Source organism: Dendrobates tinctorius, unplaced genomic scaffold (genome assembly GCF_039654945.1).
Source record: "Dendrobates tinctorius isolate UK_male_01 unplaced genomic scaffold, ASM3965494v1 ptg000216l, whole genome shotgun sequence".
Classification (NCBI taxonomy): Eukaryota; Metazoa; Chordata; class Amphibia; order Anura; family Dendrobatidae; genus Dendrobates; species Dendrobates tinctorius.
In genome coordinates this window covers 1215849-1233793 of record NW_027361883.1, presented here as the reverse complement: position 1 = coordinate 1233793, position 17945 = coordinate 1215849, and the positions used below count along the sequence as shown (strand labels likewise).

Below are 17945 nucleotides of genomic sequence, written 5' to 3'. Positions count from 1 at the left end.
AGACATCAACAAACTGGAGCAAGTTCAGAAAAGAGCAACCAGAATGGTGACCGGTCTGCAAAACCTGTCTTATGAGGAAAGGTTGCAGGATTTGGGAATGTTTAGTTTGCAAAAGAGAAGACTGAGAGGAGACTTAATAGCTGTCTACAAATATCTAAAGGGCTTTCACATTGTAGAAGGATCATCTTTATTCTCATTTGCACAAGGAAAGACTAGAAGCAATGGGATGAAACTGAATGGGAGGAGACACAGATTAGATATTAGAAAAACGTTTTGACAGAGTGATCAATTAGTGGAACAGGCTGCCACGAGAGGTGGTGAGTTCTCCTTCAATGGAAGTCTTCACACAGAGGCTGGACAGACATCTGACTGGGATGATTTAGCGAATCCTGCTTTGAGCAGGGGGTTGGACCAGATGGCCCAGGAGGTCCCTTCCAACTCTGCGATTCTATGATTCTTTGATCTGTGAGAAACATGACTATTATGGGGATAGAACATGTGCAACTACATATGCGCGGAGGCGATCATATTAAACTTATGTGTCGTGCAGAATCCCGTTGGATTTTCTCTTTCGACATCTCGATTCCAAAGGGATTGAACAGTGAGATTGGGTTATTTGGAATTTATTAATTGACCTGTCCTCTCCAACCAGCCTAATCTATTTGCCCAAACAAGATCGTGTGTATATATATTTTCCTGGAATCTGCGGCAGGACCATTCCCTGATGAAGGAGACGGCTGTCTCTGAAACGTGTAGGAAAACCTTTCTGGTCCTCCACACGCTCTGTAGCTGCTGGAACGAAGCGGGGGTCATGTGATCTGACGTCACACAGGTCCTGTGCTGACGAGCGTGTACGAGCAATGCCTTTCACTCACCGCTGAAGATTTCTTATCAGATTTATCCAGGCTTTAACAGTAGCCACTGTAACCGGCCTGTACAGCGTTACTACATACTTTTCATTCAACTAATCGTGGGCAACTCTCTTACTGAAGATCTCACTACCACGGGAAGACTTCAACAGCAAACGGAAGAGAAGGTCCTGCTTCCACTATACAGGTACCCTTGCAAAGAGACTCTTCTTGCTTGTTATGCCCATGAATAGTCCACATTAACATCTGATTGTATTTGATCCGTATTGCCTACCACCTTAGGACTTCTTTCTAAAATTATATCCACTGAGTGACATTCTTGACCTGTGAGGTACTTTGTATCCTAGGTTGTGTTTTTGGTGTTCTAGTGTTTTGCTTTTTTTTTTTATTGAAGATTAGGACTTAAGGTCCCTCCTACAATTATTTTTATACTCCATTCGGTATTTGCAATTTCATCAATTATCTTTCAGGGTTTTCTAAGGCCTCCCTTATATACTAGGATTTTTGGAGCGCAAAAAGAGAGATAGTCGGCCAAACTGAGCGCCCATGTGTGTGAGGGAGTCAGGAGAGCTAGTCAGCCAAACTGAGCGCCCATATGTGTGAGGGAGTCAGGAGAAAGTCAGCCAAACTGAGCGCCCATGTGTGCATATTTACAGGGGAGTTGGAGACAAAGCTCAGCCATTACGTGCACCCATGTGCATGAGGGAGTTGAGAGAGAGTGCTCAGGTGAACTCAGTGCTCATGTGCATAAAGGAGTTTGGAGAGATAACGCTTAGTATGAGGAAGTAAGAATATTTAGCACTCAGCCAAAAGGCGTACGTATGTATGAAGGAGTTGGGAAACACATTGCTCAGCTGAACAAAGCTCCTGTATGCATGAGGGAGTAAGGTTACATAGCGCTCGGCCAAAGAGTGTCCGTATGTATGAGGGAGTTGGGGAGATTTACTAAGCGAAACCTAACAAAATTCTGGCTCAATTTGCACAAAGTGACTGCTGAACCTGTCAAAGCAAGTATGAAGAGAAGATTCCTACCGATTAAAGAGTGAAAATGACTGAGGAGATCTGCCATTCAGGGATGAGGGAGCGTTGGATGGCCTCTCTCTTGGAAAGAACAAAGGTGGCCAATGCGGCTATCACATACATGGATGATAAAGCATTCAAGCAAATATTAAATCTGGAGACAGCAGAGGGGGAGGACAGACACACTGGCGCCAAAGGTTACTTGTCATGCAGAAGCACTAAAATAAAAAAAAAAAAACAACAAAGCCTTCCACCGGCCCACAAATGGCTCCTGGTCCTGGAAACTCCAAGTGCCTGATGATTTGGCACCGCAGCCACATTGGGTTGGAAGTCTACCTAAGAAGGTTCGGTGATTCTCAGCCGTAATATCGTCTTCAGAAATAACAAATTAACTTGTCGTCTTTGTGCCGCCGTAGGAAGCGCTAGGCATAAATATCACTGGAAAGCGGAAAATAAAAAAACGTTGCTGGGTGACCGCTAGAGCTGATAAACCGCGCCATTCTCCCAAAAGACGTTTATTTTTTTTCACCGAAATGCAAGATTTGAGGCGCTCAACTGAAGAAAAAAAAGGTACAGAACAAAAACTAAGAAAACCGACCAGAAAACAACAAAAAAACCAAGGTTACATATGGCGAAGGGAAGATTCCCAACAGCGTGTTAATGAAGCGCGGCCCGGCCATGTCACAGGATGACGGATGGCGCCGCCATCACTCTTCTCAGGCTCATCCATTACCAGATGAAAGCTCCTCTAGACAGGATCATCGATGGAGAGGGGATAATGTCAGTGCACGTTATACCCCTGGAGCATCGAGAAGAGCCATGAATACGAGAGGTACTGCATCATCGTGGCAGCACAGACAAAGTGCCAGCCCGGCTTCTTGTTGTTGTTTACTGTGAGACACATAGAGAGATGGGCTTTATAGGACAGGAACATCCGTCACTGACTCCCAACTTCATTCACACTTTCCGTCCGACCCCATCCATCTTCTCGGCAAAAGCGATGACAGTGCACAATTCAACACCTTCTCCTCCTCCTCCTCTGCCCCTGGCATATCAATACAGAAAAAAAAAAAAAAAAAAAGGGGAGCTTCACAGGGACGAGCTGCGGACTCTGCCACGTCGGTGCCCGTCTTTCATCTCCGCAGCTCATTGAGGTACTTGTGTTTGATCTAGAAGTTAAGATTTTTCAGACTGGGGCTCCGAGTGGGGAGCCAACATCTGGCCTGATGTGGCCTGGCCCCCTCGAACTAAGGACTGGAATAAAGTTTAAAGGATCGAAAACTTTTATAAAGTTTATGGCGCAGTCAACTCTGCCCGACATATAAAAATGATAAAAAAAACACAAAAAAAAAAAAAAAAAGGATTACAAAGCGTCCCCCCTTCCGGGACCACCACCACCACCAGCTGCGATCTGTGAAATAACTGCGGCTCCACAGGTGAAATGGAGCATTACCCTTTGACAACTATGGGTAATGCCGGGAGTCATGGCTCCTCGGGAAGGTTTGGGCAACTGATAAGACAATTTGGTCCATCCTGTAGGGTTACTTCTGATTACCCGCTCCTGAGAATGAGAAGAACGCCGCATGCACAGACTACATCTCAGAATGGACTTCTCGTCCCGAACCGTCCCCATCACTCTGTATAGACATAGCCCTTTAATAATTATGAGTCCTTTAATAGGGAATCTGAATATGAGTTTTTTTTCTCCCAGACCAGCCCTTCTGTATAACAATCCATGATTGCTATCATGTTCTGAGCCTCGTTGCTCTGGATTATTGGACTGCAGAGGTCTGATTATCCAGAAGAGTTGTTCCCAGAATGTCCGGGTATAACTGAAGACGCCAACACAGGACAAGAAAGTAAAGTATCATGATGCTTCAAGGGCGAGAACTGCAAATGGTCAGCGACCAGCAACGAATACTGAAGAGTCAGACACCAGCAGGTGACGGAAACCCTGAGCTGTGGTGCAAACGGCCTCTGCGTGCCCCAGGTTGGCTACAGAGGTACAAGACTGCCTCTGCGTGACCCAGGGTGGGTACAGAGGTACAGACGGCCTCTGCATGCTCCAGGGTGGCTACAGAGGTACAGAAGGCCTCTGCGTGCCAAAGGGTGGCTACAGAGTTAGAGAAGGCCTCTATGTGGCACAGGGTGGCTACAGAAGGCCTTTATGTGCCTCAGGATGGCTACAGGGGTTCAGACAGCCTCTATGTGCCCCAGGGTAGCTACAGAGGTACAGACCGCTTCTATGTGCACCACGGTGGCTACAGGGGTACAGACAGCTTCTAAGTGCACCAGGCTGGCTACAGGGGTACAGACAGCTTCTAAGTGCACCAGGCTGGCTACAGAGGTACAGACGGCCTCTGCGTGCTCCAGGGTGGCTACAGAGGGCCTCTGCGTGCCCCAGGGTGGCTACAGAGTAAATAAACTGAAGCAGTGGGCAGCAACTAACACATGGATTTTTGTGAGAACTCACCGTAAAATCCTTTTCTCCGAGACGCTCATTGGGGGACACGGGTACTGTGGGTGTATGCTACTGCCACCTGGAGGCTGACACTAAGTGAACAAAAAAAGGTTAGCTCCGCCGCCGCATTGCGGGCGGAAACCAGTTTAGTGCAACAGCAGTAGGAGAGAAAAAAACAAATTAGCCTTAATGCAGGTAACAATATGTCTGGAAAGGGACCACCATATAACATCAACAAAAATGCTTATTAATTAAACAAACAAGAGCCAACTGGCTATCAGGATGGGTGCTGTGTCCTCCAATGAGCATCTCGGAGAAAAGGATTTTACGGTGAGTTCTCACAAAAATCCATGTTTCTCCTTCGTCTCATTGGGGGACACAGGTACTGTGGGACGTCCTAAAGCAGTCCCTGGGTGGGAAGTTGACTCACCGATCCAAGCTCCATGCACCTCATGTCTAAAGGTGCGCCACCGCTGCTTGGAGAATCCTTCTACCCAGGCTCGCATCTGATGAAGTCTGAGTACGGACATTGTAATATTTAGTAAAAGTGTGCAGGCTGGACCAGGTTGCTGCTTTGCACACCTGCTCCGCCGAAGCCTGGTGCCGAAGCGCCCAAGAGGCGCCCACTGCCCGAGTAGAATCTGCTCTGATCCCTACTGGAACCGGCGCACCCCTGGTGCGGTAGGACTCCTGAATAGTTAGACGGATCCACCAGGCTATGGTCGATTTCGAGGCTGCGAGTCCCTTCCTGCGCCCCTCGGGTAGCACGAACAGCGTGTCCGTCTGGCGAAAGGGTGCCGCCCGCGACACGTACCTCCTGAGTGCTCTCACCAGGTCCAATGTGTGAAGAACCTTTTCCACACGGTGTACTGGCGCTGGACAAAGCGAGTGCAAGACAATATCCTCATTAATGTGGAATGAGGAAACGACCTTTGGCAGAAAGGAGGGAGCTGGTCTGAGAACCACCTTATCCTTGTAGAAGGTGAGAAACGGTGCTCAGCAGGATAGGGCCGCCAACTCAGACTCGCCTAATGGAAGTTATGGCTACACGGAATACCATCTTCCAGGAAAGGTACGACAAGGAAATGTCTTGAAGAGGTTCGAATGGAGCTTCCTGGAGCACACTCAGGACCAGGTTAAGGTCCCAGGCGTCCAGGGGCGCCCTATAGGGAGGTACCAAGTGGGAGACTCCCTGGATGAAAGTCCTCACATGCATATTGGTAGCGATTTTCCGCTGGAAGAGAATGGACAAGGCCGATATCTGTCTCCTAAGGGAGCTCGGGGCCAACTCTGAGTCTAAGCCCGACTGGAGAAAAGCCAAGCTGTTGGGGATAGAAAATGTCAGTGGAGAAAAACCGCGATCTCGACACCAACCAAAGAAGACCTTCCAGGTGTGATGGTAAATTATCGCCGAGGTAGGCTTCCGGGCGCTAGCCATTGTAGCGACCACCTCACGCTCAAACCCCTCATGGGTCAGAATCCAAGATTCAATGGCCATGCCGTCAAATACAGGGCCCCTGAGTTCGCATGGAAGATCGGGCCCTGGGGCAGTAGGTCTGGGCGCTCTGGCAGTCGCCATGGGACGTCGGCGAGCAGCTGTACTAGATCTGCGTACCATGCCCGACGGGGCCAGTAGAATCGCTGGAACCCCTTCTGATTTGATCTTCTTGATGACCCTCGGAAGTAGTGGCAGCGGGGGGAACAAGTATGGAAGGCAAAACTGGTTCCATGGCAGAACCAACGCATCCACGGCGATCGCTCGCGGGTCCCGCGACCGAGCGACGAACACGGGCACCTTGGCGTTCACCCTGGAGGCCATCAGATCCACATCCGGTGTTCCCCACCGTTGGCAAATCTGCTGGAAGACCTCTGGGTGCAGAGACCATTCCCTGGGTGCCGGCTGAGGAAGTCCGCCGCCCAATTTTCCACGCCCGGGATGTGGACCGCCGAAATTACCGAATGGTTCCTCTCGGCCCAGTGAAGCACATGTCCCACCTCGCGCATGGTTGCCCTGCTGCGAGTGCCCCCTTGATGATTTATGTAAGCCACCGCCGTGGCTTTGTCCGATTAAATCTGGACGGGACGTCCTGCTAGAAGGTGCTGAAAATGCTGCAGCGCCAGCCGGACCGCTCGTATTTCCAACAAGTTAATCGGGAGGCATGCCTCCTGTTGCGACCATTGCCCCCGAGTCGTGTGGTGGCAAAAAACTGCTCCCCAGTCGAGGAGGCTCGCGTCGGTTGTGACCACCAGCCACTGGTCTGGGGGGAGGAACTGATCGTCCACCACTGTAGTGACTGTCTGACCTGAGAGGACAACCGGCACCGACGATCGAGCGTGAACGGGTTCTTGTCCCAAGATGACAAGAGGGCGTGCTGCAGGGGCCGAAGATGAAACTGGGCAAATGGAATCGCTTCCATTGCCGCCACCATCTTCCCCAGTACCCTCATCCCAAACCGAATGGTGTGAGGGACTGGTTGTAGAAGCTTCCGGACTCCTTGCCGGTGCACTAGAGCCTTGTCCTGAGGGAGAATTACCAACCCTCGGGAGGTGTCAAAAATCATCCCTAAAAAAGAAATCCTCTGGGCTGGGACAAGTGATGATTTTTTCCTGTTGACCAACCACCCTAAGCGGGAGAGGGTATCCAGTGTGATGTTGACGTTCTCCTCGCATGCCCGAAATGAGAGGCCCTTCACCAAGAGGTCGTCTAAGTATGGCAAGACGACTATGCCCCGAGAGTGTAAGATGGCCATGACGACCGCCATTACCTTTGTGAACACTCTGGGGGTGGTGGCTAGCCCAAAGGGCAGTGCTACAAACTGGAAATGTCGGCCATTGATGCAGAAATGTAGAAACCTCTGATGCGGAGGAAAAATAGGGACGTGTAGGTAGGCATTCTGGACGTCGATAGAGGCCAAGTATTCCCCTTGCTCCATGGCTGATAAAACTGAACGGAGAGATTCCATTCGGAAATGTTTGATCCTGATGAACTTGTTCAGGAGCTTTAGGTCCAGAACCGGCCAGACTGTCCCGTCCTTTTTGGGGACCGCGAACAGATTGGAATAAAAACCCTGAGCCTTCTCATGCTCTGGTACGGGAATAATGACTCCGTTGTGTTGGAGTGACTCGACGGCTCCTAGCAACGCCTTTGCCCGGGCATCCACTTTGGGAAGCTGGGAAAGAATCGTTTTGGGGGGGATACCTGACTATCTTGTACCCCAAGGACACCAGTTCCGTCACCTATGAGTCGTGTGCTATCGTGACCCAGACGTGGCGAAACCGGAGGAGGCGGCCGCCTACCCTGCTGATGTCGGCTAAAAAGTGCGCCGAGTCATTTAGCTGAGGCTCTCTGGGACCTGGTTCCCCTCGACCTGGGCTGGCGAGCACGCATCCTTCCCAACGGGTTGGCTCTATATGAGACCTGTCGATCCCTATCCTGGTTGGAGCGAGCTGGAGCGGCGGAACTGGCCGCTGCCATCCACCCGGGGTTGTGAAATGCCCGAAACCGTGCCCGAGGCTGGCGAAACGGCGGTTTGACCCTCTGTTGCGGGAGGAACCTGCTTTTTCCCCCTGAAGCATTGGAGATGAGCTGGTCTAACTTTTCCACGAATAGGCGGCCACCTTGATAAGGCAGGGAAGTCAAGGACTTCTTGGAAGTTGAATCGGGCCCTCCTAATGCCAATGCGCAACTGGCCGCATCCAAGGAAGCATTGATTAAGTAATCACCAGCCATAGCGATCTGACTCGCGATCTCTGATACCTCCGTAGTCAGGTCCCTATACTGCAGGGCCTTGTTCAATGATTCTGACCATGACATCATGGCCTTGGCTACCCATGCTGCCGCGAACAAGGGAGAGAGTGCTGATCCTGATGCTTCATATACCAAGCGAGTCAAGCTCTTCATGAGCCGATCAGTGGGGCCCTTAATGGAAGAACCACTAGGTACAGACAACAGGGTTTTAGAGGCCAAGCGTGACACTGGTGGATCCACCACTGGGGATTCCGCCCATTTCTTACAGAGCTCCGGGGCAAACGGATATCTTGCTTCGAGCGTCTTCTGGCCCGAGAAACGCCTATCCGACCATTCCCTGTGACGCTGCATGTGGCTATGTCCTCGAACTCTGGGTGAGTGCAAAATACTCTATGCGGTCGCTTAGCCCGCTTAAAGGATACCTTATGACCTGAGGCCAGGGTGACGTCATCCTTATTCCCCAAAGTCTGATTGACAGCTTCAATGAGGCTGTCAACTGTTTCCCGACACCCTGGGGTATCTAGGTCCAGGGGTTTGTCTGCATCATAATCTGAACTCTGCCCGCTCTCGACTGTTGGTGAAGGAGAGCGAGACGCCGAACTCACGGATGCCGAGGCACCGTATGGGCCAGGAGACACCGTATGGGTTCTTTTCCGTTGCGCCTGCCTGGAGTGAGAGTGGCCCCTACAGGCCGGAGGCTCTTGTGAGGTGGATGACCCCTCCCAGACAGGCGAGCCACTATCTTTGCCCCTAACTGGGGCGTGAAGGGACTCGATCGCTTTTGTGAGCGATGCCATAGACTGTGATAGTGATAGGGCCCATTCCGGAGGATCTGGACCACTGGGCTCAGTCGCAGGGGAGGGCTCCTGGGCGCGTTCGGAGTCGCAGGCTTCGCATAATTTATTGCTCTGCGCCCGCGGAAACATGGCCCGACAGGAGATGCATGCAGCGTATAGAAACATATGCGTCTTCTCCTTCCCGGCCATACTGTCTGCCAGGCTTTAATACTGTCCTGCTGGTGGAGGAGGGCACTCCCTGGTTATACGTAGCGTGGCCTCTAGGGTCGGGGTCGCACTTACCCCGGTCCTGTGTCCCCGTGTTCTTGCTGCGTGCTGATCTTCTCTGCGCTGTGCGTACTTTGGCTGTGGGTAAGCCGATGCGTCCTTTCCCGGTTGCGGCCTACCCTGGAGAGAAGCCGGGGGCTCAATTTACTCGGCGCCCGCCCAGGTCACGGAGGGTGGGCTGCCGGAAATGACGTCGCGATGGGAGGGCGGAATTTCCGCCCACGGCCTATCACCGGCCGAAGCCGCGGGCTGGATTTCTTAGCGTCCGCCCGCCAAGGGGTGGCGGCGGGCGGGTAGGCCGCCGCATACCAAGGGCGCGGCCAGCGTTGGGACCCGGCGACAGGCCTACCGCCGGAGGAGGGGGGAAGAGCCTGCCCTTCAGTGCTGCACATCCTGCCTTTGCACCTCGCCTGACGCTAAGGGCTCCAGCCCTCTGGACGCTGCCGCAGGGCCCTCCCAGGTCAACCCAGGCATGACGACCTCGCCGATCAGGTAGAGGGAAGGGGGGTGATATCCAGGACGGTGCAGGCACCCTAGCTCCATCCTCCTTAGAGGGATGAGGAGAGGGACCGCCCGCCGCCTTGCAGCACCGCCATCTAGCGTTGGTGGAGCAGTGGGGGCCGCACGGACTAGTCTTGCGCCTCTGTACAGCCCATGGTTTCAATACCTAGGCCAGGGCCAAGTCCGGCATCATGTCCCACGTCGCGGGAGAGAATACGTGGAGGAACACTCGCACGTGCTCGCCCATTGATGGTTTGGGGAAATCGGACCCTTTCAATAGGGTCCATTGCACCTGTCTTAGCTTCATAGAGAGGGAAAAAAAAGTCTGGGGAAAACGGCCCAGATATGTCCCACGGTGCGGGAGAGGGTACGTGGAGGCGATACGCAACACGTGCTCGCCCGTTGATGGTTTGGGGAGATTGGACCCTTTCAATAGGGTCCGTCGCCCCTGTCTCATCTTCACAGAAAAAAAAAAGTTAAAAAGGAAAGAAAAAAAGGAAAAAGTCTGGAGCAAACCAGACGTGTGTGCCTCCAAAGGACACCAAGCATAAAACTGGTTTCCGCCCGCATACGGGGCGAGGGTGTATGCGGTGGAAGAGGAGCTAACCTTTTTTTGTTCACTTAGTGTCAGCCTCCAGGTGGCAGTAGCCTACACCCACAGTACCTGTGTCGCCCAATGAGACGAAGGAGAAACACCAAGGTTACTTACCGGTAGCCGTTTTTTCCGGAGCCCATGACGGCACACATGAGAGAGGGGATCCGCCCAGTCAGGACAGGAACCCTACTGAAGATAAAAGGGCGGTACCTCTCCCTCGCTTCAGTTGGTTTACAGAGCATGAGAGGCCCCCCGGGTTAGTACACATGGTAAAACTATCACCACATTATATCTAACTAAAAAACACCCAAACTAAAGTGCACACCAAAGGAGTGAAAAGGGGGGGGATATACAGGTGCCGTCATGGGCTCCGGAAAAACCGGCTACCGGTAAGTAACCTTGGTGTTTTCCCGTCTCCCATGACGGCACACATGAGAGACTTTTGTAGAATAAGACACCTTAGGGGGGGACCACCGCTTGCAGCACCCTTCTACCAAAGGTTAGGTCAGTAGAGGAAGACAGATCAAGTCGGTAGTGTTTAAAAAAGGTGGAAGGTGAGGACCAAGTAGCGGCTTTACAAATTTGCTCAATCGATACCTCAGCCTTCTCTGCCCAGGAGGTAGCCACGGCTCTGGTGGCGTGAGCCTTGATGCCTTCTGGAACCGGAGCGCCACTTGCGGAGTAGGATAACATAATGGCCTCCCTGATCCATCTGGCAATGGTACTTTTAGCTACCCCGTGCCCTTTTCTACTACCCTGAAAGGCTACAAAAAGGGACTGATCTTTCCTCCACTGACTAGTTATTGACATATATTGTATTATGGCTCTTCTTACATCTAATGTATGGAACTTTTGCTCCCCCGGGTTTCTAGGATTGTTACAGAACGACGGCAAGGAGATCTCCTGAGTCCTATGAAACTTTTGGACTACCTTGGGGAGATAGGCCGGGTCTGGTCTTAGAACCACTCGGTCATCCAAGATCTGTGTATAAGGAGGACATATAGACAGAGCTTGTAGGTCGCTGACTCTTGGTGCTGACGTTAAGGCTACCAGTAAGACCGTTTTAAGTGTAAGTAGCTTTGGTGACAGCTCTAGTAGTGGTTCGAAGGGATCTTTGGTTAAAGCCTCCAAAACTAGGTTCAGGTCCCAGGGTGGTATCTTTGGGATAATGACCGGCCTTGACCTGCCACAGGACTTAATGAACCGGGACACCCACCTATTGGCTGCTAAATTGCAGTTATATAGGGCCCCCAAAGCTGAGACTTGAACTTTGAGTGTGTTAGTGGCTAACCCCAGTTGCAGCCCTGACTGTAAGAACTCTAGGATAGGTCCCACTGGAGCTACATCCCCTAAAGGTTCCCCCAGGAAGTCTAGGAACTTTTTCCACGTTCTACCGTAGATTTGGGATGTTATTGGTTTCCTACTTTTCAACAGGGTGGAGACTAACCCTGGAGAGAATCCCTGGCGACTCAGTAGCGCCCTCTCAAATTCCAGGCTGCTAGATGGAAGCCCATCACCTGAGAGTGGACCACTGGTCCCTGGGAAAGCAGGTCTGGAATCTCTGGTAGTATCCATGGATCTGTCACTGACATAAGCCTCAGAAGGGAGAACCAAGGCCTTCTCGGCCAAAAAGGAGCTATAAGAATTATTCTTGCCCGATCCTCCCTGATTTTCCTGACTACTACTGGGATCATTGTTATCGGGGGAAATGCATAGGCCAGGATGAACTTCCAGGGTATTTGTAGGGCATCTACTGCAAAGGGGTTTTCCCTTGGATTTAGCGAGCAGAACTTCCTGACCTTCCGGTTGTGTGCGGTAGCGAACAGGTCTATTTCTGGTCTGCCCCAGGCCTGAACTATTTGTTGGAAGACTCGGGAGTTTAGGGACCATTCCCCTTGTCTTAGATGCCTGCGACTCAGGAAGTCTGCTTGTATATTTTCTGCCCCCTTTATGTGCAATGCTGTGATGAACAGATGTTGTTCTGCTAGCTGGAAGAGTAGATCTGATATTTGCATGAGGCCCCGAGATCTCGTTCCCCCCTGATGATTGATGTAGGCTACTACTGCCTGATTGTCCGTCATGACCCGGGTGTGGCGGCCCTGAAGTAAGGGAAGGAAATGTTTCACGGCTTTTTCCACTGCCCATAGTTCTTTTACATTTGAATTCTGATCGCTTTCTAGTGAGGACCAGGTCCCCTGTATTGTATGGGATCTCAGGTGTGCTCCCCACCCTGTGGCACTCGCGTCTGTCGTAATGATGTTCTCGACTGGTTTTTGCCACGGGACACCAGCTGTTAGATTCTTTTCTACAGTCCACCAGAGCAGGGAATCTCTTACAGCCACTGAGAGACATAGTTTGCCTTCTAAATGCCCTTTTAATTGTTTCTGCGCTGACAGGACTTCCCACTGTAGTTGCCTTAAGTGGTACTGCGCCCATGTTACTGCGGGTATACATGATGTCAGTGAGCCTAAAAGGGACATTGCGTTCCTCAGTGTCATATTTGGCCTTTGTATTGCTGTGCGAGCTAGGCCTCTTATCTTGGTCACTTTCCTCTCTGGTAGGAGGCAGCGTTGTTGCTCGGAGTCCAATATCAACCCTAGGAAGGATTGCTCTTTTACTGGGGTTATCCTTGACTTGGGGATGTTTACTATCCATCCTAGTCCTACTAGAGTTGCTATTACTTCCTTCACTTGAAGTGTGCAGTGGGATTCCGACCTCCCTATTACCAGAAAGTCATCTAAGTATGGGACGATCACTGTGTCCCTGGATCGCAGAAAAGACATTACTTCGGCCATCACTTTGGTGAATACCCTGGGGGCTGTAGACAGGCCAAACGGAAGGGCTGCGTATTGGTAGTGTCTCACCTGCCCCTGGATATAGAGCGCTACTCTCAAATATCTCTGATAATCCCGATGGATTGGGATGTGATAGTAGGCATCTTTTAAGTCTATCACTGCCATGAGGCAATGCTGGAACAGGATCTTTGTGGCCGTGTTGATTGACTCCATTTTGAAGGAGCAATTGTCTATCCACTGATAGAGTCTCCTCAGGTTGACAATGGTTCTCCAAGAGCCGTCTGGTTTTTGTATTAAGAAGAGGGGGGAGTAGAACCCCCTTCCTTCTTCTTGCGCTGGGACATCCTGTAGGACTTGTTTTTTCACTAGTCCCAAGACTTCCGTCTCCAGGGCCAGCTGTTGCTCTTGGGCTTTCCTTCTGGGAGTTATTATGAAGGTATGCCTGGGCGGACGGATGAATTTTATTTTTAAGCCGTCCTTGATTATATTTAGGACCCATGTACTGGGGGAGATATTTGCCCAGGCGGAAAGGAAGAGAGAAAGCCTTCCCCCTACCTCCGGCCCAATGTCATTGGGGAGATTTTTTGGAGGAAGTGGAGGGCCCTTTAAACATATAGCCCGATCCTCTTTTTTCTTTAAAGTCCCAGCTTTTTCTATCTCCCGGGGGACAACCCCTGTTAAATCTCCTCCTCCGAAAGGCCTGCTTTTTGGGTTCTCCCGGAAATCGGGGAAAGCTTTTCTTCCTATCCCCCGCATGCTCCAAAATCTCTTCTAGTTTTTTCCAGAAGAGGAATTGGCCATCGCATGGAATAGAACATAAGTTGTGCTTAGAGGGTAAATCTCCGGGACACCCTTTAAGCCACAGGGCTCGTCTTGCCGCATTTGACAGGCTTGCTGCTCTAGCTGTCAATCTTGCGGAGTCTGCAGAGGAATCGGCCAGGAAAGCCGCTGCTCCGTGCACCAATGTTAGATTAGCTAGAATTTCGTCTCTAGGAACTCTATCCTTGATCTGGTCCTCTATTTGTTGCAGCCAGACCATGAGGGCACGAGCGGTACAGGTATCGGCTATTGCTGGCTTCAATCCCCCTGCTGAAGCTTCCCAGATGTGCTTCAGAAACCCATCTGCTTTCTTATCAAGCGGGTCTTTCAACACGCCAGAATCTTCTAATGGTAGGGATACCTTTTTTGAGGATCTGGCTACAGCCACATCAATTTTTGGGACTTTCTCCCAGGTTTCTGAGTCCTTCTGGTCAAAGGGGTACCTCCTCTTTGATGTGGAAGGTAAGCCCCCTGACCGCTCTGTCTTTTTCCATTCCCTGTCAATTAGCGCTTTTATTTTATCATTTACAGGGAAGGTACGCTTTCGCTTTTCCTCCAGTCCTCCAAACATTACATCCTCTAATGATTTGGGAGTTTTTTCTTCTTTAAGGCCCATTGTAGCTCTAATGGCCTTGACCAGTCTTTCTACGTCCTCCGTTGGGAAACATGGACGGCCGCCTATATCGCTGTCCGAGGAGGATTCTGAGGACTGCGTAGAGGAAGAGGAGGTGGAAGGGGACAAAGATCTATCCCGCCCCTTCTGCTTTGGCGAGGCCTCTGAATCGGAGCTCCTTCTACGGTTTCTTTTCTTTTTAAGGGCTGCCTTTAGGGAACCTTTCACCTCCTGATGTATTAACTCCTTCAGACTAGTCACCAAATCAGGGGTCTCCTCCTGTATAGTCCTGTTAATACAGTCAGCGCAGAGATCTTTCTGCCACTGATCTGCCAGCGGGTTTTTACATAGGGCGCATTCTCTATTTTTGTTTTTGCTGCTGGCCTTCCTCGCCCCCTAGTGATCAAACAGAGAAAATGGAACCCCATTACCATAAGGGTGACATTCACGTAGATCACTCACCACCGCTGTCAATCAGGGGTACCGATCTCCGAGGCTCCTCAGATGCACTAGTGACGTTTCTCCTGGACGTCCCAGAGTCATGCCGATTGCGCTTATGACTGCCGCTCCCACCACATAAAGCGACTGCACCTGGTATGTTGGTGGCTCGGCCTGGCATCTGGCGAGAGGTCTTGCTGCTGACGCTGCTGCTGTCGCTGCTGCTGACGCTGCTCGTCTTGCCCCACTTCCGTTCTGAAGCCTTGGGCATGAGTGCGTCTTCTGTGGTCATCCCCCTTATGTAAGGGGGATCCACTGCACTCTCCGCCTCCTCCGGTTACCCCCACAGCCCCTCCCCCCCCCTGCCATACCGCCGGGATCTCTCTCCACCGATCGGCGTTCTTCACCATGAGCGCCGCCATCTTGAATTGTCGGCGCCGCCTCCGACGTCACGCGAGCACGCCCCTTCCCCAGCGTGCCCTGCGCGTGACGTCAGAGGAGCGGGACCCGGAAGCGGCCGCTCCCTCAACACTCCTGAGCTGCTCCAGAGTAGGGAATCACCGGCAGAGGGGGAGAGGGCGGCGCGGCAGCCACGGCAGAGCCCCAGGACCCCCGCCGTGCTGTTCCTGCGCCCGCTCGGACGCTGAGCCCCGGAGGACCCGCGGACGGCGCTTCCTCCATCCCGACGCCCAGCGCTCAGGAGCCCAGCCTGATCTTCTACGCCGGCACGGGAGAGGGGCAAGTAAGTGTGACCTGCTGTCTTCAGCACGGGTCCCTGTCAGGACAGGAAACCCAACTGAAGCGAGGGAGAGGTACCGCCCTTTTATCTTCAGTAGGGTTCCTGTCCTGACTGGGCGGATCCCCTCTCTCATGTGTGCCGTCATGGGAGACGGGAAAAGAATGGTTTTTAACAGGGAAAAATGCAAAGTACTACATCTAGGCAATAAAAATGAAAAAAGCATATACAGAATGGGAGGACTAGGGCTAAGCAACAGCACATGTGAAAAAGACTTGGGTATACTAATAGATCACAGACTGAATATGAGTCAACAGTGTGATGTAGCAGCAAAAAAAGGCAAATACAATTCTATGATGTATTAACAGTAGCATACAGTCTAGATCACGTGAAGTCATTATTGCCCTCTACTCCTCTTTGGTCAGACGTCATCTGGAATACTGTGTCCAGTTTTGGGCGCCACATTTTAAAAAAAGACATCAACAAACTGGAGCAAGTTCAGAAAAGAGCGACCAGAATGGTGACCGGTCTGCAAACCCTGTCTTATGAGGAAAGGTTGCAGGATTTGGGAATGTTTAGCCTGCAAAAGAGAAGACTGAGAGGAGACTTAATAACCGTCTACAAATATCTCAAGGGCTGTCACATTGCAGAAGGATCATCTTTATTCTCATTTGCACAAGGAAAGACTAGAAACAACGGGATGAAACTGAATGGGAGGAGACACAGATTAGATATTAGAAAAAAACTTTTTGACAGAGTGATCAATGAGTGGAACAGGCTGCCACGAGAGGTGGTGAGTTCTCCTTCAATAGAAGTCTTCAAACAGAGGCTGGACAGACATCTGTCTGGGAAGATTTAGCGAATCCTGCTTTGAGCAGGGGGTTGGATCAGATGGCCCAGGAGGTCCCTTCCAACTCAACGATTCTATGATTCTAGTTAGAGAAGGCCTCTATGTGGCCCAGGGTGGATACAGAAGGCCTTTATGTGCCTCAGGGTGGCTACAGGGGTTCAGGCGGCCTCTATGTGCACCAGGCTGGCTACAGATGGCCACTATGTTCCCCAGGGTGGCTACAGAGGTACAGACGGCCTCTATGTGCCCCAAGGTGGCTACAGATGTACAGACGGCATCTATGTGCCCCAAGGTGGCTACAGGGGTACAGTCGGCCTTTGTGGGCCTCAGGGTGGCTACAGAGGGACAGGTTTCCCGGTCTTCGCCTTGTGCAATATGGTGGTTCACTAGGTATAACTACTGCAATAACTCCAGACCTTTCTAAGAAAATTGTAGGACATTTTGGCTTTCTGCATTTCACTGATGAATGGTAACACGGGATTATTTCAGGCAGAACATGGGAGGATGAGACGGGATCTACCTGGGGACCGACAAGCATGATCCGAGCAGGAGATACTGCAGATATTGTTACCAATATGGGGTCACTGGGCCACATAACGTGAGAGCCCCACCTGTCATTAGCGCTGTCCTCAACCCTGGAGGACATGTCTGCTCACAGCACCGCCAGGACTTGGCATCTACTGGTCAGGCTTCAACTTCCTCTAAAGCTTGTCAGACTGATGGAGGCTTTGCCTTTGCTCGCCCGCCTGGCCTAATTCTCTGCTGAAGATTTGGCAGGACGCTTCCTTGCCCTCTTGTTCAGCCTTACAAGCTTGCTACGTTATCCGGTGCCCTGCTAAAAGTCATATACATGCTGCACCACGCAGAGGTCAGCGATGGGTGCAGCACGGCATCAGTATCCCCCGCGTCCATCACAGTGCGGGCCGATGAAACCACCCTGACAGTCCTGATAAAACAAGGCGAGAAAGGACGCAGGTCTCCAGCGTTTAATCCTTGGAGAGTCTCGTTTCTTCCACCACTCCCATCTCTTCCTTGGAGCCCCCCTCCCCATTCCTTCTCTCGCTCCTTAAGACCTCATGGGCCCTCAGTCACACATCTTAAAAGAGAAATAAAGCACAAAAACAACAAAGGCTTACTTGTCTTAAGTCGATGAAGGCCAACTGCAGTGTGTCCCCCTGGAACCCAGGCACCGGGCCCGATCTGGCAAACCCTGTGGGAAAGAATAAACCATGAAAGGCGTCTTTAAATAGGCATGGACAGGAAGATTGGCAGACGGATGACAGCGAGGACAAGGGAGGCTGGGGGAGAGGAGGAACCCGCTTCTATGGGGCCACGTCTCGGGCCCGTCACGCTCTTTGTCTGCTCTTCAAAATTTGTGTCATCAAAACACCATTAATTCCAGCATCCTGACAGCGAGGAAACTGTACTAACTCAAC

The 17945-nt window shown here is 51.4% G+C and overlaps 1 protein-coding gene across 1 annotated transcript in view; it reads right to left on the bottom strand.

Moving 5' to 3' along the window:
• EXOC6B (exocyst complex component 6B) overlaps positions 1–17945 on the bottom strand; it is a 187009-nt gene that overhangs the window by 65973 nt on the left and 103091 nt on the right. Inside the window, exon 20 of the mRNA XM_073555069.1 lies at positions 17646–17719. Coding sequence (XP_073411170.1) covers positions 17646–17719 — 74 coding nt within the window. The remainder of the gene's footprint in view (positions 1–17645; positions 17720–17945) is intronic.